General features: G+C 39.1%; 1 protein-coding gene across 2 annotated transcripts in view; it reads right to left on the bottom strand.

Annotated features, from left to right (window-relative positions):
• Window positions 1-25614, bottom strand: part of ARHGEF4 (Rho guanine nucleotide exchange factor 4) — a 245539-nt gene that overhangs the window by 129455 nt on the left and 90470 nt on the right. For both annotated transcript variants that reach the window (XM_046658663.1, XM_046658661.1), the window contains exon 3: window positions 2645-2947. In XM_046658663.1, coding sequence (XP_046514619.1) covers window positions 2645-2947 — 303 coding nt within the window. The remainder of the gene's footprint in view (window positions 1-2644; window positions 2948-25614) is intronic.

Raw genomic sequence — 25614 nt, 5'->3', positions numbered from 1 at the left:
AGAAAATTAAATACAAAGGTATAAATTTTAAAAATGTATAGGATCTGTATATTATCTAGGGAAATTTCTAAATAGCCAAAAATACTCTTAGAGCTAATAAATTCAGCAAAACTGCAGGGTACAAGATCAATATACAAATACCCATTGTATTTCTATACACTAGCAGTGAACAATCCAAAAATGAAATTAAGAAAACAATTCCATTTACAGTAGCATCAAAAAGAATAAAATACTTAGGAAACATTTTAGCCAAGGATGTGTAAGACTCATATGGTGAAAACTACAAAACATTGCTAAAAGCAGTTAAAGAACACCTAAACAACACAGAAACAACATCCTGTGTTCATGGATTCAAAAATTTAATATTGTTAAGAAGGCAGTACTCTCCAAAGTGATCTACAGATTCAAAATAATCCTGAAAAAATCCCAGTGGCCTTGTTTTTTTCCAGAAATGGAACAACTGATTCTAAGATTTATTTGGAATTTCAAGGAACAGCAAACAGCCAAAAAACATCTTGAAAAATAACAAGAGGACTCACAAATCCCAACTTCAGAACTTAACACATAGCTACAGTAATTAAAACAGTGTCGTACTGGCACAAGGATAGACATATAGACTAATACAATAGAATTGAGAGTCTAGAAATAAACCCAAACATCTAAGGTCATTTGATGTTTTACAAGGGTGCCAAGACCATTCAATGAGGGAAAGAATAGTCTCTTCAACAAGTAGGTACTAAGACGACAAGGTATCTACATGGGAAAGACTGAAGTTGGATCTCTACCTCACACAAAACCCCAAAATTAATTCAAAGCGAATCAAAACCTAAATGTAAGAGCAAAAGGTATAAAGTCTTAGAAGGAAGCACAGAAATAAATCTTTCTGACCTTGGATTTGGCAATGGACACTTAGACATGACATGAAATTCACAAGCAACAAAAGAAAAAATAGATAAATTGGATTACATCAAAATTAAATACTTTTCTGCATCAGTAGACACAATCAAGAAAGTGAAGGCTAACCCAGAGATGGGAGAAAATATTTACAAATAACTTATTTGATAAGGGTCTAGTATCTACATATATAAAGAACTCTTACTACATCCACAAAACCACCCAATTAAAAAATGGGCAAAGGACTTGAATAGATATTTCTCCAAAGAAGATATACAAATATCCAACAAGCATAGGAAAATGTGCTCAACTTGAGTCATTAGAAAAATGCAAATCAAACAATGATGAGGTACCATTCTGATCCACTAGGGTGGTATAATTTAAACAAAACAAAACAAAACAGTAAGCGTTGGTGAGGGTGTGGAGAACTTGCAACCCTCGTAGATTGCTGGTGGGAATGTAAAATGATGAGGCCAGTGTGGACAACAGTTTGGCAGTTCCTCAAAAAGTTAATCGTAGAATTACCCTATGTCCCAGCAATTCCACTCCTAGGTATACACCCAAAAAGACAGAAAACATGTATTCAAACAAAAGCACGCACACAATGTTCCTGACAGCACAATTTACAATAGCCGCAAAGTGAAGACAACCCAAATTTCTATCAATGGATGAATGATGTACAAAATCAAACAAATATATCCATACAGTGGAATATTATTCAGTCATAAAAAGGAATGAAGTACTGATATATGCTACAATATAGATGAAACTCAGAAACATTATGGTGAGTGAAAGAAGCCAGACACAAAAGGTCACCTATTATATGATTCCATTTATATAAGATGTACAAAGTAGGCAAATCCACGGGGACAGAAAGCAGATGAGTGTTTGCCAGGGTCTGGGAAGTGGAAATGGGTAATGACTACTTAATGATTATGGAGTTTCCTTTTGAGGTGATGAAAATGTCTTGGAACTAGACAGAGGTGATGCTTGCAAAACTTTGTGAATCTACTAAATGCCGCTGAATTTTACACTTTATGTACATGGCTAATCTTATGTGAATGTCACATCAATTAAAAAATAGGTATTCAGGGTTGAAGTGTGACTCAGGGATGTATACTTCACAAATACTTGATGATAAAAAATACTGCTATTTTATAAAGGGAAAGAACAAGAAACAGAGTCAGGGACTGGGGAAAGGGATGCTGTGTATACTATGAAGTCAATTTTTAATAGGCTGACAGTTTCATGCAAAAATCACGGTGTCAAAATGTCCCTAGAGACAAAATTTAATTGACTTAATATAATTATTTAATTCATTTAAGATTGTTATATCCGAACATCATGCACCGCTATGATTATTATGCTGTCCAGTGTCTAACACAGTGTGTGTCACGGAGTAGATCCTCACTAAATGGTAAGTAGTACTGAAAGGGCTTGTGGGAAGGCCCCGCCTTCTTCCGTTCTGCTCCTTGCCTCGCATAGGGCCCAACGCAGGCAGAGACACACGGCAGAGAGGGAAGGGGGAGCCACAAGCTCTGTGGCTCTGGGACACACCATTGTGAAGTGTCTCTCCTGCAGGCTATACTGGGGCAGAGGCAGTGGCTGGGGGCGTCATCATGCCGTTTCCAGAGGGCCCAAGGGTGACAAGCTACAGCACAGGAAAGAGGGGAAAGCTCAGGCAATGCAAGCAGCTGCAGAGGAAGGGGGCTATCAGGTGCCTGATGACACAGGGATGTGAACTGCTTACCTGCACTCCATCTTCATGTGCTATCCCTGCATGCATCTTCCTTTCAACCTGGGCCTGCTTCTTCAGCTTCCTCCTCTGCGTCTTCTCCAGCCACAGCTCATCTAAACTGTGTGAGTGCTGAGGCATGCTTCTGGGTTCTGGAGGAGTCTCCCTGGGGACGTCCTCAGCAGAGACAGAGGGGAGGGTCCATGTCACCATCTCAGTGGTAGAGAATGGTCTCTGGGCTGGCTCAGTGTGAAAAGCTTTCTGACCGAGGGAGCAACTGGGCTTCTTGCCTGGTTGTTCTTCCCACGGCATGTGGTTCTGGAGAGCAGAGAGGAGAACATATCAACTGGGCACACGGTGTCCTCTCTTTTCAGTTTCTTTTGGTTATAACCCCATGTTTTGATTAAGCCCCAAAATACAGATTCCAGTGAAATACTTCATTCACAGTAATTTTGGAAAATATGAAGGTTAGGAACAAAACAGATCTTTTCTGTTAAAATTTCTTCTCTCAAGACTATTTAAAAAAATCAAGTCTTTTACATTGATCAAAAAATTAGGACTCAAAAGTAATTACTGAACTTGGCATTCTCATCAGAATACTTTTTAAACGTCAGCAGTTGGGGCAAAAAGCTGTTGTTGGAACAATGTCCCCTGAGAACAGACTTGAACAGAAACACACAGGCACTCATGACTTCTTCCTTCTCAGCACAGACACTAACTAAACGTGTGCACAGCTGCACCTTACCTATGCTGCCGCCACTTTGTCCCAGGTCGCAGTTACCCTCTCAGGCACCCTAACTGAACTTCTAAATCGAATTTGTCCACACTAACAGAATACTTTGGCTTTGTGTGGACACGACCGTGCTGTGTTCTATGGCCACTGGGAGAAGAACCCCTTTTCTTCACATGTGTTCTCCAAGTCAAACCACCCCCATCCCGGTGGACACCTCGTCACAGCATCTCTTTGGAATGTCATCCCTAAGCACTTTGTGTATACTATTTGATAGAAACAAAGGTGAAATTTTAAAAATATATTTCAAGAAACTTCCTTAAAAATGTATACACACATGTCTATATACATATGTACATACACACCTATATATACTTACATATACAGTCATGTGTTTCTTAACAATGGGCATCTGTTCTGAGAAATGCATTGTTAGGCAATTTTGTTGTTGCGAAAATGTCATAGAGTGCACTTACACACACCTAGATGGTATATAGCCTACTACATACCTAGGCTCTATGGTACTAATCTTATGGGACCACCAATGTATATGCTGTCTGGTGTTGACTGAAAGTTTGTTATGCAGAACATGACTGTATACACATATGTACACACACATATATACATGCACACATATGGAGAAAGAAAAGAAGGTAGAGGAGGCATAAATGGTTCATAATGGTTTTGGGGTACACCCTGGGAACTAGACTTTTCAAAGTTCTCTATGTGATTCTAGTATGCACCCAACATTGAGAACCACTGTCTTTTTTTTTTATTTCCCAAATATCTCTCTAAGTTTAAAAAGTGCTTTCACTTAGTTTTCTCTCCCCAACTACACTGTGGTCTAGAAACAGCTGGTATATTACCCACATCCTACAAATAGAGTAATAGAAACTTAGAGAGCTTAAGTGATTACCTGAGTTCACACAGCTCTGTGTGTCATATTCTTCTGATTCTACATCCCATGTCCATTCACTATTCTACAATGTATAATTTTCTGTTGTTTCATGGGTGGAAATAACATCTAAATAACTAAGCAAGGACCACACCTCAGACTCTTTTATAAACTCTCGACATCCCCTAAAAGGGGATGGATGTTAATTGAGCACATTTTTATGCAAGGCTCCCTGTTACACATCTTATGTACACCAGATAAGGAAGCTGGGTCCTCCTAGGGCCATTTAGTAAGTAGGTGACATAAAGCCATCTGGAAGGAAGGCAAGCCACCCTCATGCTGGGGCTTCCACAGGAATGCCACTTACTGCCACTAGAGATGAGCTCACTGACTTCAAACTAGAAGAAAACTTGGACTTTTCCAATACACTATACCTTAGCCTTCTACCAGCCTATACCTGAGTTGTTGGCTTGATGCCATCAGTGATGGTTTCATCCTCAACTTTTATCAGAACTTTAGAACATTATCACTTTCACAGCTTGGTTATAGGCCTTTAGAGAGAATGTTTGCTGGAGACTCGGTGTCATAAATGCAAAACTTTCCGTAATTTTTTCCATAAACTTAATGGAAAAGAGTTAATTCCCCTCCTACCCCTCTCCCCACCGTGGGAGACTGCTAGGGTCTTACATTCATTTACTTACTCACCAAAGAGCTTTGATCTTCTCGGGAAAAAAGGTTTTTGTTCCGAGGTCATTAATTAGAGCAGTATTTTTCAAAGTATGTCCCTAGACTAGCAGCAACACCTGATATGGTGGGAAGCCTCTAAGATGGCCCCCAAAGACCTCACCTCCTTGATGCAGGCCCTTATCAGAGTCCTTCAATGTGAGTGTGGGCTGGACTTAGTGACTTGCTTCTAAGGAACAGAATATGGCAAAAGTGATGGTATGTCACTTTCAAGATTCGGTTATAAAAAGGCTATGGCTTCCATTTTGGGGGGCCTCTCATGGATCCCTTGCTCTGGGGGAAGCCAGGTGACATACTGTGAGGGATGCTATGGAGAGGCTCATGTGGCAAGGAACTGATGTCTCCAGCCTACAGCTAGCAGGGCTCTGAGGCCTGCCAACAGCCACATGAGTGAAGTCTTGCCTTGAGATGAGTGCAGTCCCTGCCAACACCATGACTACAGTCTTGTGAAGAACCCTGAGCCGAAGGCACCCAGCAAAGTCAGCCCATTATGCAGCAATAGATAACTTGTTCTTTGGGAACTTGTTAGAAAGACAACTTTTCAAGCCCCACCAAGACTTGCTGAGTTAGAAATTCTGGGAGTAGGCAAGCAATCTGTGTTTAAAATGCTCTCTAGGGGATTCTGACGCAAGGCTAGTTTGAGAATCACTGTACTAAAAAGACAGGCAAATAAGGGAGAGGCAAGGCAGATCAGGCTGTCTGCTTCTCCTCATGGGTCCTGGCGTGGAGGGTCAGAGAGCAGACTTTGGGGTTATATAAGCTGAGTTTGAATCCTGGCTCTGGCTCTTACTAGCAGTGTGACTTTGGGCAAGTTTCCTTAACCCCCTCTCTCTTTCTTCAACTACAAGATGGAAATACTAATACCTCTCAGAAATGTTATACGAATAAATGAGATAGTGCACATAAAGCACTTAGCATAATGCCTGTCACACATTCAATACATCAATATATGGTAGCCAGTGTTACTGTCTTTGTCAATAAGTAGACAGGGCTGAGATGGATGTGGTGGTGATAGAGTCCATTCTCTCTGAAACGATTTATTTTCAGACCCTGCCTAAGAACTTCTCTACAAAAATGCTACTTAGGATTAAACTTATTCTCTGGTTTTTCATTTTTATTTTCAGGAGGCTTTTTTTCATTTCTATTTGGAGAAATTTCTAGCACAAATCTCTGACTCTCCCTGTAGTATTGGGCAGTGCAGAGTCAGTTTCTCAGTTTGCATCCCAGTAAAGTAAACCTGTTATCCACAAATGAACAAAGTGCTCTCCTAATGTGGGTCTGTTTAATAGCAGACATTCCCTCAGCCAACACAAGCAAGGCAGATCAAAATCCATCACCACATAGTGCAAGGTACATTTACATTATGTTATGAAAGTAGAATTTTACAGAATAAAGAAATGTTCCAATAGGTAGACAACTTCCTGACTTTCTGAGATCATTCAGCAAGTCTTTCTTGAGTACACAGTATGTGCCAGACAGCACTACAGATGCTAGAAATTCTAAAAGGAACAGAAAAAAGTTGCTGCCATGGAGTTTCTTAAGCAATGGGAACACAAAGATGGACAAAACAGAGTCCCAGCTCTCCAGGCACTCAAAATATAATGGGCAATAGAGACAGATAAATTCATGAGCTTTCTTTATATAGATGAAAAGTAGATGGAATGGCATCAGCAAGATGGCTGAGTGAGTTGTTCCCTTTGTCTTTCCCCCTTTAAATGACAATTAAATGGACATTCACTAACCAACAGAGGATACCCACACAGCACAACAGGACACCTGAGAGACCCATGCAGCTACACATCTGACGATGGGGGGACTGGATCCCTGGGAACCAATGGAACTAAGTGAGAAGACACCTCACCCTCTCCAGCAGCAGCGAGTCTGGTCAGAGATCCTTACACAGCAGTTGGTGTGACTGTAAGAGGAGGTGGAGGACAGGCCAGCCTACATGCAAATGCTCTTGGAAGGGTAGCCTGGCCTACAGGAGTGCCTACTGTGCCGTGGTGGCCTGTCACTGGGAATGCTCACCACTGAGTAGCTGTGACTCAGCCTAGGTGAAGGAACCCTGCCCACGAAGCACAGCGGCTGGTGTGACTGTAAGAGGAGGTGGGGCAGCCAAGCACAAGTGAACAGCTACCCTTGTTCACAGCTACCCCTTTTGAGGGGTAGCCCAGCCTGTGGAGTGCCACCGGGCACTGGCAGCCACACCAGAGGGAAGGCTCCTGACCGAGTGGCTGTGGCTCAGCCCCCATAAAGGAGCCCCATGCACCAAACAGAGCAGCTCAGCCAAACCACCAGTGAGCAGAGTGCCAGCCTGTGCCTGCACAACCCACCCACTGAGCACAGAGGCCCTGCCCCCACAAGAGCCACCAGCCGAGCAGCTGTGGTCAACCCATGCAAACATAGAGCAGCCATACCCATACAACTTCCAGCAGATGGGGTCAAAGCAGAAACACAGCTCCTGCTTCAACCCAGAGGTGGCAGGTGGAATGTGCGACCCGATATTAACACAAATGCACCAGCAAAGGGTCAGTTCATCAAACACCATGAAAAACTGCAGTAACCCTTCAGAGCAGAAGTAAAATGACAAATCTCCAGAAACCCATCCTGAAGTCACAGAAATTTACAATCTAAATGGCAGAGAATTCAAAATAGTTGTCATAAAGAAATTCAGTGAGGGGCCGGCCTGGTGGTGCAGCAGTTAAATTCTCATGTTCCGCTTCTCGGCGGCCTGGGGTTCACTGGTTTGGATCCCAGGTGCAGACATGGCACTGCTTGGCACACCATGCTGTGGTAGGCGTCCCACATAGAAAGTAGAGGAAGATGGGCACGATGTTAGCTCAGGGCCAGGCTTCCTCAGCAAAAAAGAGGAGGACTGGCAGTAGTTAGCTCAGGGCTAATCTTCCTCACAAAAAAAAAAAAAGAAATTTAGTGAGTTACAAGAAAAGTCAGAAAGACAGTTCAATGAGCTCAGGAATAAAATGCATAAGCAGAAGGAATACTTCACCAAGGAGATTGAAATTCTAAAAGAAAACCAAACATTCTGGATATGAAGAACACAACTAATGAGATTAAAAAATAATCTAGAACCCTTAAAAAATAGAGCTGACATATATAGCGAGAGAACATTCCATCCAAAAACAGCAGAATACACATTCTTCTCAAGTGCACATGGAACATTCTCAAATATAGACTATATGTTGGGAAACAAGGCAAGCCTAAATAAATTTAAGAAGATTGAAATCATATCAAGCATCTTTTCAACCATGATGCTATGAAACTAGAAACAAAGTACAAGACAAAAGCTGGGAAAGTCATAAATATGTGGAGACTAAACAACATGCTACTGAACAACCAATGGATCAATGAAGAAATCAAAGGAGAAGTTAAAAAATACCTAGAGACAAATGAAAATGAACATACAACATACCAATTCTTATGGGATGCAGCAAAAGTGATTCTAAGAGGGAAATTTATAGCAATACAGGCCCACCTCAACAAACAAGAAAAATCTCAAATAAGTAATCTTAAACTACACCTAATAGAACTAGAAAAAGAACAAAGAAAGCCCAAAGTTAGCAGAAGGAGAAAAATAATAAAGATCGGAGCAGAAATAAATGAAATAGAGACTAAAAACAGAAAACAGTAGAAAGCATCAATGAAACTAACAGCTGGTTCTTTGAGAAGATAAACAAAATTAGCAAACCTTTGGATAGACTCACTAAGAAAAAAAAGAGAAGGCTCAAACAAATAGAATCAAAAATGAAAGGGAGAAATTACATTGAATATTAGGAGAAGATATGCCAACAAATTGGTTATCCTAGAAGAAATGGATAAATTCTTAGACTCATACAACCTCCCAAAACTGAATCCAGAAGAAATAGAGAATCTGAGTAGACCAATCACAAGTAAAGAGATTGAAACAGTAATCAAAAAACTCCCCAAAAAACAAAACTCCAGGACCAGTTGACATCTCTGGAGAAAGCTACCAAACATTCAAGAAGATTTAATACCTATCCTTCTCAAACTATTCCAAAAAATTCAAGAAGATGGAAGGCTTCTTTTTTTTCAAAGATTTTAAAAAAATTTTTCCTTTTTCTCCCCAAAGCCCCCCGGTACATAGTTGTATATTTTTAGTTGCGGGTCCTTCTAGTTGGGACATGTGGGACGCCACCTCAGCATGGCTTGATGAGCCGTGCCACGTCCATACCCAGGATTCAAAGTGGTGAAACCCTGGGCTGCCAAAGTGAAGCACATGAACTTAACAACTTGGCCACAGGGCCGGCCCCATAGAAGCCTTCTTAACTCATTCTTGGAGGCCAACATCACCCTGATACCAAAACCAGAAAAGGACAACACATAGAAGGAAAATCACAGGGCAATACTGCTGATGAACCTAGATGCAAAAATCCTCAGGAAAATATGGGCAAACTGTATACAGCAATACATTAAAAGGACCACACACCATGATCAAGTGGGATTTATACCAGGGACACAGGGATGGTTTGACATCTGCAAATGAATCAATGTGATATACCACATTAACAGAATGATGAATAAAAATCACATGATCATCTCAATAGATGTAGAGAAAGCATTTGACAAGATCCACCATCCATTTATGATAAAAAACTCTCAATAAAATGGGTATAGAAGCAACGTACCTCAACATAATAAGGGCCACATATGACAAACCACAGCCAACATCATAACTTAATGGGGAAAAACTGAAAGCCTTCCCTCTGAGAACAGGAACAAGATAAGGGTGCCACTATCACCACTGTCATTCAACATAGTACTGGAGGTGTTGGCCAGAGCAATTAGGCAAGAAAAAGACATAAAATGTATCTAAATTGGAAAGGAAGAAGTGAAACTCCCGCTGTTTGAGGATGACATGATTATATATATAGAAAACCCTAAAGAATCCACCAGAAAACTATTAGAAATAATCAACAACTACAGCAGTGCTGCAGGTATAAAATCAACTTACATAAATCAGTTGCATTTCTATACTCGAATAACAAGCTAGCAAAAAGAGAACTCAAGAATACAATTCCATTCACAACTGCAAGAAAAAGAAAATATCTAGGGATAGACTTAAACAAGGAGGTGAAAAACCTATACACCGAAAAATGTAAGACATTATTGAAAGAAATCAAAGAACACATAAAGAAACAGAAAGATAATCCATGCTTGTGGATTGGAAGAATAAACATAGTTAAAATGTCGATATTACCTAAAGCAATCTATGAATTCAATGCAATCCCAATAAGACTCCCAGTGACATTCTTCACATAACTAGAACAAAGAATCCTAAAATTTATATGAAACAACAAAATACCCTGAATAGCCAAAGCAATCCTGAGAAAAATGAACAAAGCTGGAGGCATCACAATCCCTGACTTCGAAACATATACAAAGCTACAGTAATCAAAACAGTATGGTACTGGCACAAAAACAGGCACACAGATCAATGGAACAGAACTGAAAGCCCAGAAATAAAACCACACATCCTCGGACAACTAATCTTTGACAAAGGAGCCAAGAACATACAATGGAGAAAGGAAAGTCTCTTCAATAAATGGTGCTGGGAAAACTGGACAGCCACATACAAAAGAATGAAAGTAGACCATTATCTTACACCATACACAAAAATTACCTCAAAATGGATTAAAGACTTGAATGTAACATCTGAAACCATAAAACTCCTGGAAGAAAATATAGGCAGTACACTTTTTGATGTCAGTCTTAGCAACATCTTTTCAAATACCATGTCTACTCAGTTAAGGGAAACAAAGGAAAAAATAAATGGGACTTCATCAGGCTAAAGAGCTTCTTCAAGGCAAAAGAAACAAGGAAGAAAACTAAAAGACAACCCACCAACTGGGGGAAAATATTTGCAAAACATATATCTGACAAGGGGTTACTCTACAAAATATATAAAGAACTCATACAACTCAACAATAAAACAACCCAATCAAAAAATGGGCAGAGGATATGAACAGTCATTTTTCCAAAGAAGATATATGGATGGCCAATAGGCACATGAAAACACATTCAGCATCACTAACCATTAGGGAAATGTAAATCAAAACCACAATGAGATATCACCTTACACCTGTCAGAAGGGCTATAATTACCAGGACAAGAAATAACAAATGTTGGAGAGGATGTAGTGAAAAGGGAACCCTTATACACTGCTGGTGGGATTGCAAACTGGTGCAGCCACTATGGAAAACAGTATGGAGATTTCTCAAAAAATTAAAAATAGAAATACCATATGACCCAGCTATCCCACTACTGAGTATTTATCCAAAGAACTTGAAATCAACAAGTCAAAGAGATCTCTGCACCCCTATGTTCACTGAAGCACTATTGACAATAGCCAAGATGTGGAAGCAACCAAAGTGCCCATCAACTCATGATTGGATAAAGAAGATGTGGTATATATACACAATGGAATACTACTCAGCCAGAAAAAAAGACAAAATCATCCCATTTGCAACAACATGGAAGGACCTAGAGGGAATTATGCTAAGCGAAATAAGCCAGTCTGAGAAAGACAAACACCAGATGATTTCACTCATATGTGGAGGATGAACAAACATATGGATAAAGAGAGTAGATTAGTGGTTACCAGAGGGGAAGGGGATGGGGGGGTGAAAGGGGCATATATGTATGGTAACATTAAAATTATACTATTGGTGGTGAGCATGCGGCAGTATATACAGAAATTGATATATAATTACAGCTGAAATTACACAATGTTATAAACCAAAAGATCTCAGTAAAATAATTGAAATGAAAAAGTAGATGGCACATGGTAGGTAATAAGCCAACAATAGCTCCTGTATTCTTAGCTGCTGATTTAAACACTAGAGCTGCTTTTTGGACAAAGCAGCTAAGAAAGGAAGGAGCTATCATTAGTTAAGTACCTACTATCCATTTTTGTAATCTGAAAGGAAAAAAACTAAGATGACACAATGGCACATGAGGAATTTCAACAAAATCTGGAAACTGGTAAGTGGGTGTAGGAAATGATTTTGCCAGGCACAGGAAGCTATCTAAAGGAAAGAAGTTATCAGCGACTGTGCAGGACAGGGGCAAGTCTTGGGGAAGCATACCGAGGTTTTGGTTTAAAGTCTGTGAAAGTCTGGCCTTCAGGTAACCTCCCCTAGCCCAATCAGCCTAGTGACTATGCATACTCCCCTTTTCATTTCCCCTCTCTCCTACTCAAATTGTCTGCCAAATTAAAAACACCAGAGACTCATGGATTTGCATAACTAAACAAGAGGATCCAGATTCTGGGACAGCAGATTTATTGGTGAAAGCAGTGAAGAGGTTTGGGATGAAAACAGGGATAACAGAAAAATCTGCTTAGTGAACTGTGGGTCACTCAGCTTCCTGCTGCATTCCCAGAATAAGCCTGTAACTCCTAGGTGGGAGACTGGAGGATATCTCTCTGGCAAAATTTACCAACCTCAGAGAAAAGACTTCCAAATACTGATTTATAAAATAAGCAAATTCTCACTTAGTTGTCCTATAGTGAAGCCCACTAGCTGATTAGCCCCAAACATGCCCATAGCACCAAACAGATGTACGGTGCCACACTTTTAATAAATGTAAATTGCAGCCAAAGATTGCCAGACATTTAGAAAAAATCCACAACACACTAAAAAGACCAAATAAACAAGAAAAAAACCCCACTAAATAGAAAACGTGGGGGATAGAAGAAAACTTAAAAAGAACTAATATTAATAACCTCAAAAAGAAAGAGGAAAGATACTGTAACCGTGAAACAAGAGCATGCTGGTGTGAAAAAAAAAAAAAAAAACACCCACGGATCTTCCACTTCTGGACAAGATGGCGTAGACAGACTTCTCCCTATTTATCCCACTTAGTATGGATAAAAACTTCAGACATTATATATAAAAGAAAAATATGAAGACTCTGAATGTCAGAGAGAAGAAATTACACTAGCTAGAGATCCCAGAACTCAAGGAACAACTCACCAGTGAGTTCCCTGGGCTTTCTCTTGCCTCATGTATTCCTTTTATATATGTCTCATATATAGTGCTGGAGAATCTTGCTACCTGGAAATGCCTCTAGGCTCAGACATAAAACCCTAACAAAAGCCTGCTTTCTCTAACTGTAGAGAACCAGCCTAGCAAGACAGAAAACTTTTAGACAAGAACTGCCCTACTCTAACATGGTAAAAACCACACAATATCCCCTCATTCTCTGCCCTCCTCAGCAAAGCACGAGTGGGGAACTTCCATCCTCACCAAGCTACGATGAGGAATAATTCTCCCCTAGCCAAATCGTGTTGAGAAGGCCTGGTGGGAAGCTGGGAGTTAGATCCCCTCCAGTGATAACGAGGCTCTCCCCCATGGTTTCTTCCATCCCCTTCCTGGCAGCAGTGAGCCATCCCTTTCCTGCCCTGCTGGGGTCATGTAGGAGAAGGCCTAGCAGAGAGCCAGGACCTTCCCCATCACCCAGCAGTAACAAAGCCTCCTGAGCCTGTGGGGAGCTTTAACAAGTCTCCTCTCAACCAGGGTGGTGTCACTGGAGTCCTAGTGGAGACCTTAACTCCCATCCCCACTCATTCATAATGAGACACCCATGTGTGCATCAGGTCAGCAACAGAGGCCAAATAAGGAACCTAGGGTTTCACCCACACCTGGCAGTAATGAGGCAGTACCCACTTTCCCCCAAAGGAGTGGTGTTACAGGTGGTCTGCAAAATAGAAGATTTAAATAAGATCCAAAGACTCAAAACATACTACCCCAAATGCTCAGAATAAAACTGAAACTCACTTGTCCTACCAGGAATGGAGAAAATCTCAACTTGAAAAAGAAAAAAGTTAACAAATACCAACATCGAGAAGACTCAGATGCTGGAATTACCTGACAAATATTTTACAGCAGCTATGATAAAGATGCTTCAACAAGCAATACAAATGCTCTTGAAACAAGTGAAAAAATAGCACATCTCAGAAAACAGAAAATCTTAACAAAGAAATAAAGAATAACTAAATAAAACAATTGAAAAATACAATAACCAAAATAAAAAATTCAATGGATGGGCTCATGGGAGAATGGAGAGCACAGAAGATCACTGAACTTGAAGATAGAACAATAGAAATTACGCAGTCTGAAAAACAAAGAGAAAACAAACTGAAAAAAAAAAATAAACGGAAGCTCAAGGACATATGAGACTATAAAGAAAGATCAGAATACTAGAGTAATTGGAGTCCAAAAAAGAGAGAAGGAAGTGGGTGGGGGTGAAAATGTACTCCAAGAAATAATGGCTAAAATTTTCCAAAACTTGGCAAAAGACAAAGCTACAGATTTAAGAAGTTGACTGTACCAAAATTGGATAAGCCCAAAGAAATCCACATGAAGAAACATCATAATTAAACTTCTGAAAATATAAGGGCAAAGAAAAAATCTTGAAAGCACTGAGAAAGAAAACACACCTTCCCTTTAAGGGAAAAGCAGTTTAAGTGACATCAGAAACCCGAGAAGCCAGAAGGAGGTGGCACAACTTTTTTCAATAAAACAATTGTTAACGTAGAATCCCATATCCAGTGAAAATATCCTTACGGAATGAAGGAAAAATCAAGACATTCTCAGAGGAAGGAAAACTGAGAGAATTTATTGCCATCAGATATACTCTTAAAAAGTGGCTAAAGGAAGCTTTGAAACAGATGATAAAATAAAGAATCTTACAACCAACATCAATGTAAGAAGAATAATGAAGAAAAAGAGAACAATGTAAAGAGAGTAAAAATATGGATAAATATAACACATTCCTTCTCTTCTTGAGATTTCTAAATTATGTTTGATATTTGAAGCAGAGATTATAACATTGTCTGATTTGGTTCTCAATGTATTTAGAGGAAATATTTAAGACAATTATATTGTAAACAAGGTAGGGTAAAGGAATTTAAAAGGAGGTAAAGTTTCTATACTTCACTTGAACGGGTAAAATGTCCCCACAGTAGACTGTGATGGTAAGTTGTATATATACAATGTAATACCTAGAGCACCACTAAAAAATTATTTTAAAAGATTCAAATAAGCTGTAGATACATAAAAATACAATTCTCAAAAATATTCAAGTAACCCATAGGACTCCAGGAAAAAGAACACAAAAACGATAAACATAAAAACAGAAAAAATAAAAATAAAAAGCCAGACTTAAGCCTTAATAATTACTTTAAATATAAATGGTAAATATTATACGGTAAAAAGACCAATTAAAAACAGAGAAAGGCAGAGTAAATTAAAAAAACAACCAACTATTTGCTGGCTATAAGAAACATTTCAAATATAATGATATAAGTAGGCTGAAATAAAAAGGATATAAAAAGTGGCTGGTGAGCACCTGCAGAAAACTGGCCTGAATCTGTGGGTCAGGGAGAGAACACAAACGTGTTTTAGTGCCATCTTTTGGAAACCAAAAGGGAGACTATCACACCCAGCCTGGTGCTTTGCAGAATCAGTAGAAGACATGCCAACTGAGGAAATCTGCCAGAAGGGGAGTAAGAAGTGTGGAACAGGTGCACTCACAGAAGATCTGAGAAGGCCCCACAACCACAAGCAGGGCTGACTGCAGGTATTTCTCTCCCGAGGGCAGTTGGTAAAGGCTGGAGGAGTTGACGGCTACTTCAGATTCCAAGAAAGCAAGGCAAAACTTCAAGGAGCATGAAAAATCAGGGAAACATGACACCACCAAAGATCACAGTAATACTCCAGTAACCTGCTGCAAAGACATGGACGTCTGCAATTTACATGATAAAGATTCAAAATAGCTGTTTTAAGGAAACTCAGTGGACTACAAGAAAACGCAGACAATTAAGTGAAATCAGGAAAACACATGAAAAAAATGAGAAGTTTAACAGATAAAAATCATTAAGAAAAGAACTCAACAACTTTCCACAAAGTGGGCATAGAGGGAAAGTACCTGAACGTAATAAAGGCCATATATGACAAGTCCACAGCTAAGATCATACTCAGTGAAAAGGTGAAAGCTTTTCCTCTAAGATCAGGAATAAGACAAGGATGCCCACTCTCACCACTTTTATTCAACATACTATTGAAAGTCCTAGCCACAGCAATTAGGCAAGAAAAAGAAATATGGTCATGTGTCACTTAATGACGGGGATACACTCTGAGAAATGTGTCATTAGGCAATTTCATCATTGTGCGAACGTCACAGAGTGCATGGACGGAAACCCAGATGGTAGAGCCCACTACACACCTAGGTTATGTTATAGCTTATTGCTTCTAGGCTACAAACATGTACAGCATGTTACTACACTGAATACTGTAGGCAGTTGTGACAATGGTAAGTATTTGTGTTCCTAAACATAGAAAAAGTACAGTAAAAATATGGTATAAAAGATAAAAAATGGTACGCTTGTAATAGGGCACTGACCATGAATGGAGCTTACGGGACTGGAAGTTGCTCTGGGTGGGTCAGCGAATGGGAGGTGAGTGATGTGAAGGCCTAGAACATCACTGTCACTACTGTAGACTTTACAACACTGTACCCTTAGGCTACACTAATTTCATAAGAATATTTTTCTTTCCTCAATAATAAATTAACCTTAGTTTACTGTAACTTCTTTACTTTATAAACTTTAAAATTTTTTTAACTTTTAAACTTTTGTAATAATACTTAGCTTAAAACACAAACACATTATCAGCTGTCAAAAATACGTTCTTTCTTTATATCTTTTATTCTATATGCTTTTTTATATTTTAAAAATTTTTAATTTTTATTTTTTATTACATTTTAAACTTGTTTTCTTAAAAACTAAGACACACACACATTAGCCTAGGCCTGCACAGGGTCAGCATCACCAACATCACTGATTTCCACCTCCACATCTTGTCCCAGTGGAAGGTCCTCAGGGGCGCTAACACACATGGGGCTGTCATCTCCTATGCTAACAGTGCCTGTTCTGGAATGCCTCCTGAAGGAACTGCCTGAGGCCCTTCTTGAGGAGGTGCCACTCTTTTCAGAAATACGTCCATGGTGGTTTGCTTGGTTTGTTTCTGTTTTTTCATAGTTTTGCTTGTAAGCAGATAATGAACCAGGAACATTCCTCGCTATTAATGAAAGCCTTTCAGTGTTGAGATCCATGTTTTCAAGCTTTCTAAAAGTTCTGCAAAAGCTTCTGCTAAACCCTTCACTGTAAATTTTCTTCTCCTTCATTTTATTTTCTTTTGCCTCTTCTTCAGCTATGCATTCCCGTTCCAGTTCCAACAACTCCTCACTAGTCGGTTCCTCGGGAAGCACCTCTAGGAGCCCCTCAGCGTCATCCTCATCCACACCCTGGTCAAGGTGGTTTCCATCTCAACCACAGCCTTGTTGATTTTTGCAGCCTCCTCATCCTTGGCAAATCCTTTGAAGACATGGACGAACCTTTTGAGTGTGTTCTTCCAGATGCCATTCATACACTTCTTGGTGACATCATCTGAAGCCCAAGCAAGGTTCTTTGTGCAGTCACAGATGCTGTAATCCTTCCAGAATTGCATCAGTGTCTTCCTCAGTTGCAGCAATGGCCTGGTCAAAGGTCCTCCTCAGGTAGCAGGCCTTAAAAGCCGCTGTTACTCCTTGATCCCTTGGTTGGATCTAGGAGGTGGTGTTTGGAGGGAGACATCAGAGACACCACTCTGATGCTGGGATGAAGATCACCAATAAAAGGAGGATGTCTGGGAGCTTTATCAACAATAAGCCAAATCGTGAAAGGCATCTTATTCTCCAAACAGCACTTCGTTTCGCTGGCACAGCAATTCAGGAGGGCACCTTGGAAGAGCAGCTGGGTCATCTGTGACTTCTTGCTGTTCCTGTAGTTCACTGGCAGTGTGTGCTCACTGATAGGCTTGGAGGCGTTGGGGTTCTCACTGTGCCAGATCACAAAGGGTCCATTGCCCCCAAGCAAGACTGTTATCTTGTCCTTAAAAGCCTTGAAACCTGGCACTGTCTTGGCCTCCTTATGGATGAAAGTCCTTTCAAGCATCTGTTTCCGGAATAGGGAGGTTTCATCCATATTGAATATTTTCTCTGGCAAGTAATTTTCTTCCACAATCAGCTTATCTAGAGTTTGCAAAAATTCTTCAGCTGCCTTCACATCAGCACTGGCAGACTCACCACTCACTCTCATGTTACGTATGAATAATGATTCTTGAATTATTTAAACCACCCAGAGCCAGCAGTAAATTCAACATTATAGCCAGGTCCAGCCTTTTCTTTTAACATCGCAAACAAACTTTTGCTTTGGCTGTGATTGTCATGGTGCTGAGAGGGACATATTCTCTGTCTAGTCTTCAATTTAGGATTCCCCATGTCTCATATAGGCCCTTCCTGAATTTTTGTTAGTCTCATTGCCTTCAGTGAAGCAGATCCTTTAACAGCTTCTGTCACTTTGTTCTTGTTCTTTAAGATCGTAGCTGTGGTGGAATGGGACATGCCTGATGGGCGAGAAATAAGCATCACTGATTTTCTACCTAAATCACTTTTAATTTCTTTTCCAGGCCAATCACTTGATGTGGCCTCTTACTGGCAACATTAGCAGTGGATTTTGCATGCTGAGGGACCATGATGCACAAAACAACACAAGATTAAATCAAGCACTACAGAAAATGATGCAAGAGATACAGTAAACACGAAACGTATGAGTCAGTTGCTGGTGTAGCACAGCATACTATTTTACAGTAAACTCTTTTTTTTTTTTGGTAAGGAAGATTGTCACTGAGTTAACATCTATGCCAGTCTTCCTCTATTTTTCATGTGGGATGCTGCCACCGCATAGCTTGATGAGCAGTGTGTAGGTCTGTGCCCAGGATCCGAATCCACAAACCCTGGACTGTTGAAGCAGAGCACGTGAACCTAACCACTACACCACTGGGCCAGCCCCCAGAAACCTCTTTTTTTATAAGTAGAAAGAGTACACTCTAAAATAATGATTGAAAGTATAGTAAACACATAAACCAGTAACAGAGCCATTATTATCATTATCAAGTATTATGTTCTGTACATAATTGTATGTGCTATACTTTTATACAGCTGGCAGCATAGTAGGTTTGTTTACAGCAGCATCGCCACAAATATGTGAGTAATGCATTGTGCTATGACATTACAGTGGCTACAAGGTCACTCAGTGATGTGAATCTTTCAGCTACATCATAATCTTATGGGACCCCTGTTGTATATGTGGTCCATGGTTGACCAAAACATTGTTATGTGGCATATGACTATAAAAGGGATCCAAATTGGAAAGGAAGAAGTAAAACTGTTGCTATTTGCAGATGACATGATATTATATAGAAAACCTTAAACACCCCACCAAAAAACTTTTAGAAGTAATAAATGAATTCAGTAAAGTTGCAAGATACAAAATCAACATACAGAAATCTGTTGTGTTTCTCTACACTAAAAACAAAATATTAGAACAAAAGATTAAGAAAACAATCCTATTTACAATTGCATCAGAAAGAATAAAATACCTAGGAGTAAATTTAACTAAGGAGGTGAATGACCTGAAAACTACAAGACATTGATGAAAGAAACTGAAGAATACAGAAATAAATGGAAATATATTCCATGCTCATGGATTGGAAGAATTAATATTGTTAAAATGTCCATAATACTCAAAGCCATCTACAGATTCAATGCGATCCCTATCAAAATTCCAACGACATTTTTTCACAGAAATAGAACAAACAAAGCTAAAATTTGAATGGAACCACAAAAGACCCTGAATAGCCAAAGCAATCTTGAGAAAGAAGGACAAAGCTGGATTTCAAACTATATTACAAAGCTATAGTAATGAAAACAGCATAGCGTTGGCATAAAAACAGACACACAGATCAATGAAACAGAATAGAGAGCCCAGAAATAAACCCACACATATATGGTCAATTAATTTACAACAAAGTAACCAAGAATATACAATGGGGAAGGGACAGTCTCTTCAATAAATGGTGTTGGGAAAACTGGACAGCCACATGCAATGAACCAGTATGGCATTCGCCAGAATGAAACTGGACCAGTATCTTACAACATACACAAAAGTTCACTCAAAATGGATTAAAGACTTGAATGTAAGACCTGAAACCATAAAATTCCTAGAAGAAAACATAGGTGATAACCTCCTTGACATTGGTCTTGGCAATGATTTTTTGGATATGATACTAAAAGCACAAGCAACAAAGGCAAAAATCAACATCAAACTAAAAAGTTTTTGCATAATAAGGGAAACAACTAAATGAAAAGACAACCTACAAAATGAGAGAAAATATTTGCAAACCATATATCTGATAAGAGGTTAAAATCCACAATATATAAAGAACTCATACAACTCAATAACAAAAAACCAAACAATCCGATTAAAAATGGGCAGAGGAACTGAACATTTTTCCAAAGAAGACATACAAATGGCCAAAGGGTACATGAAAAGATGCTCAACATCACTAATCATCAGGAAAATGTAAATCAAAAACCACAATGAGGTATCACCTCACACCTGTCAGGATGGCTTTCATCAAGAAGATAAAGAGAGAAATGTTGGCGAGGATGTGGAGAAAAGGGAACCCTTGTGCACTGTTGGTGGGAATATAAATTGGTTCAGCTACTATGGAAAATAGTATGGAGGTTCTTTAAATAATTACAAGTAGAACTACCATATGATCTAGCAATCCCTGGGTATATATCCAAAGGAAATGGAAACAGAATATTAAAGAGATATCTGCACTCCTAAGTTTAGTGCAGCATTATTCACTATAGCCAAAATATGGAAACACACTGTCTGTCAAGGAATAAATGGATAAAGAAGATGGAGCATATATATACAATGGAATGTTATTCAGACATGAGAAAGAAGGACATCCTGCCATTTATGACAACATGGTTGGACCTTAAAGGCATTATGCTAAGTGAGATAAGTCAGACAGAGAAAGACGAATACTGTATGAACTCACACGTGGAATCTAAAAAAGCTGAACTCGTAGAATCAAAGAGTAGAATGGTGGCTCCCAGGGGATGGGGGGGGTGGTGGGAGAATTGGGTGATGTGGTTTAAGGGCATAAACTTGTAACTAGAAGATGAATAAGTCTTGGAGATCTGATGCGAGCATAGAGATTATAGTCAACAATACTGTATTATAAACTTCAAAGTTGCTAGAAGACCAGATATTAAATGTTCTTACCACAAAAAGAAGAGAAAATCATGTGACATGATAGAGGTGTTAGCTAATGCTGATAATCATATTGCAATATATAATTGTATCAGATCCAATACGTTGTACACCTTAAATTTACAGAATGTCATCTGTCAGGTATATCTCATTTAAGAAAAAAAGAACTCTCAAAACTCCACTGTAAAAAGCAAGAATTCAATTAGAGAATGTGCAAAAGACACAGAGAGACATTTCACTGAAGAAGGTACATATGTGTGGCAAATGCTATAGGCTGAATGTTTTGTGTCCCCCCAAAATTCATATGTTGAAATCCTAATCCCAAGGTGGGGCCTTTGGCGGTGATTAAGGCATGGGGGCAAAGCCCACTTGAATGGGATTAGTGCCCTTATAAAACAGGCCCCGGAGAGCCATGTGACATCACAGTGAAGACGGCCATCCACGAAGAGAGCTCTCCAGACACCAAATCAGCCAGCACCTTGATCTTAGGCTTCCCAGCCTCCAAAACTGTGAGAAACAAATTTCTGCTGTTTTTCTAAGCTACCCAGTCTGTAGTATTTTGTTATAGCAGCCTGAGCAGACGACGACAGCAAATAAGGACATGAAAAATGTTAACATCACTTAAGGAAATGTAAATCATTATCACAATATCACCACATGCTTATTAGTAAAGCATAAAGTAGGGGTAAAATGAAAACATCTAAAACTCCAAATGTTGGTCAGGATGTAGAGAAGTGGATCTCTCACACGTTGATGGTGGGATGTAAAATGGTACAGCCACTCTGGAAAACATTTGGCACTTTCTTAAAAAGCTAACCATATACTTACCATACAACTCAGCAATCACACCGATGGGCATTTATCCCAGAAGATGAAAATTTTTGTCCGCCCAAAAACCCTTTCATAAGTGTTTCCAGGAGCTTTAAATGCAATAGCCCAAAATGAAACAACCCAAGTTACTTTCACCAGGTAATTGATAAGGGAAAATATGGTAAAGCCATACTGTGGAATAGTACTCAGCAATAAAAAGGAATGAACTATGGATACACACAATAACTCAATGGAAATCAATGGATTTATGCTTATTGAAAAAAAAAGTCAATCTCAAAAGGTAACATTTCTGAAATGAAAAAATCCTTGAGATGGAGATCAGATTAGTAGCTGAAAGTAGTGAGAGGAGGGGAGGGAGAGATGAGTGTGAAGAGCGTAGCACGAGGGCGATGGAAGAGTCTCTATCTGCTTGTGGTCATCACATGAGTCTACACACGTGAGGAAATGGCACAGAAGTATGCACACATTCTTCCAGTGTCAGTTCCTGGCTTTAGTTTGTTCTACAGTTAGGAAAGATGTTACCTTGCAGGGTACACTGGACCTCTCCATATTCTTGTTAATTCCTGTAGATCCATGATTATTTTAAAATGCGAAGTTTAAAAAAGAGCAAGCAGGAACAAGAAAAAGCAACTCTAGTTATATGTGCTAACAAAAGTTAAAACAAAATAAAAGTCTAAAACAACAGCAACAATATCAAACCAAAAAAAGAATTATGAGTATAGTGCTCATTACTGATGGAGATGTGGAGAAATATAAAATGCTACTGGAAATGTGAAGTATTATAGCCTTTTTGGAAGACAATCTGAAATCTATTAAAATATAAAAATGCTTATACTCTTTGGCAGTTCCACCCCTGAGACTCTATTCACTAAAATGTACTAATCTATGGGGTTATATATAAAATGGTGTTTATCAAATCAATATTTGTAGCTGTCAGGAACTAAAACAAAGTGTGTAGCTATCTATAGGTGAAAGGAGGTGCAAATTTTAATCATCACACCATGGAATATTATGCAGCCATTAGAATTACAAGTACCTTGGAGATCTTTCCATGTGTGTTGTTAAATGGTAAGTGTAAGACACAGGAAGGGTGTTTGGGTGTTTGTATAGACATGTACACATATATATGCATCTCTATATGATTGTAAGAGCATGGAGAAAACACAGAATGCCATTCACCAGGCTGTTGCCACAGGTTAATGGGGGACCACAACGAGGTGATGCTGAGGTGGGAAGAGGGACACAGATAGCATCTGTGATAAAAACAACATGAATGACCTCCTGTTTATATCAAATTGCATGTGTGGCTTTGTTTGAGTGTGTTTGTATAACAGGAAGAATAAAATGATGGTCACCAAAATGTTAGGGTGATTACCACAAAGTGGTAGGATTACAGGGAATTTTTAATGTTCTCTATAATTTTCTGTATTGTTGGAATTCTTTATAATGTGCATATATTATTCATATAATCAAAACAAAGCCATTTTTATTACAAAATAAAATTAGAGAACAATGAACAATGGAAAAATTCAATAGGAGGGTTGGAAATAAATTTGAGAAAATTGCTCCCAAAGATACAAAACAAAAATGGAAAGATGGAACATAGAATGGTAAGAATATTACAGCATTGTCAAGGAGTTACAACCTCTCTAACAGGAGTTCCAGCGAAAAAGGAGGAAAAAGGAGGGAAGGAAATTATCAAATAAATAATAAATGTTTTTCCCCAGTACTGAAGGTTAAGTCTGCTGATTAAAAGGGCACACTGAATGTTTAGCACAATAAATAAAAAGAAACGCACATTCAGGATTATCACTAAGAAATTTCACAACACCAGGGATAAAAGAGAGGACCCAAAAAGCTTCTAAAGAAAAAACCAACAAGCCACACACAAATGGCTGGAATAACAGCGCCACCACCCTTCCACCAGCAGTTTGATATTAGAACACAGTGGAGCAATGCTTTCAAGTCTCTGAAGGATAACTTCAACCCCGAATTCTACACAAAGCCCAACTATACATCAAATATGAAAGTTAAAAAAAAAGGTTTTTTTCCAGATGTTCAAAAAACTCAAAAACTCTACCTCCTATGTACTTTTTCTTACGAAGCTACTGAGGGATGTTCTTGAACATAACAAAGGAGTAGAGGAAAGCAGAGGATCCGAGAAACAGGAGATCACAGAGAGTTATGCAGAATTTCTGGAGAACAGTCCAAAAGAGAGCAGGAGGCCAGAGGGTTCTGGAAGGAAGGTCTCCAGGAGAAAGGAGAGACTTGACAGAATACTGACCTGTTTGAACATCTGGAAAATGCTTTGTGGGTGATCTGGTAGAGAGTCAAATTTAAGGACAGATTTATAGAAAATCATACATATGAAAACTGCAACAATTATTAACTCCAGAAAAAAGCAAAAGAAATGTCACTGTAGCCCACTGCTTGGCTTTACAGTGAAGAATATTTTCATACTCACAACGATATAAACACTTGTTATTGATTTAACTACATATTGGGAAATATGATATTAAGAGGATACGAATGGAGAGAGGATAGACGTGCAAGAGGCTGAATCTTCATCACGACCACAGCTGGAAGCTAACAGATAATATTTTAAAATAACAAATCAAAATAAATAATAAATCAAAACAGCAGTTTAAAATTAATTAATTTAAAATTAACTAACCGAACTTGGTTGTCTCTGGTGGGGGAGGGATGGGCCCAGTGGCTGTTGTTTCCCAAGGAAGTGTTCTAACGCTCCCTGAGGGTAGGGGCGGTAGTGCCCACCTGGGAGGCTGTTAGACTGCGAACCGCAGGCCCCGCCCACATCTGAGCCCGAGCCTGCATCCCAACAGACCCCAGGTGGTTTACATGCACTTTAAAGTTTGAAAAGCATTATCTTAGTAACATTTGGTTGTATGACTATTTGCATGCATAATTTTGATAGTTTTTTAAAAGTAAAGGGCAAAAGAAAAACAAAAAGGAGAATAAAGCATTCCCAGAAGCTTATCAACAAGGATGTTCAATGTAGCATTATTTATGATATTAAAAAACTGAAACAACAAAAATGTTCTAAATAGTACAGAATTGGTTAAGAATTATGATGCAAACATATAAACCAATACCATGCAGCCATTAAACTAATGACATAAATGGTTTTTTCTAATTAAACTTTTTTTTTGAGGAAGAGAATGAGTTTTTTTTCGGATGTACATATTTCGAATTCTTTGTACATTACATCATGTTCACCACCCGAAAACTAATTATAGTCCACCCCCTCACATGTGAGCCTAATTACCCCTTTGCCCCCCCCCCCCCTTCCCCTATGGTAACCACCAGTCCAATCTCCAATGCAATGTGGGTTTTTTGTCATTGTTTTTATCTTCTACTTATGATTGAGATCATATGGTATCTGACTTTCTCCCTCTGACTTATTTCACTCAGCATAATACCCTCAAGGTCCATCCATCTTGTCACGAATGGCCAGATTTCGTCATTTCTTATGACTGAGTAGTAGTCCATCGTGTATAAATACCACATCTTTATCCATTCGTCCCTTGATGGGCACCTAGGTTGCTTCCATGTCTTGG

The sequence above is a fragment of the Equus quagga genome, chromosome 4 (assembly GCF_021613505.1).
Source record: "Equus quagga isolate Etosha38 chromosome 4, UCLA_HA_Equagga_1.0, whole genome shotgun sequence".
Classification (NCBI taxonomy): domain Eukaryota; kingdom Metazoa; phylum Chordata; class Mammalia; order Perissodactyla; family Equidae; genus Equus; species Equus quagga.
This window is presented reverse-complemented; position numbering and strand designations above follow the sequence as displayed.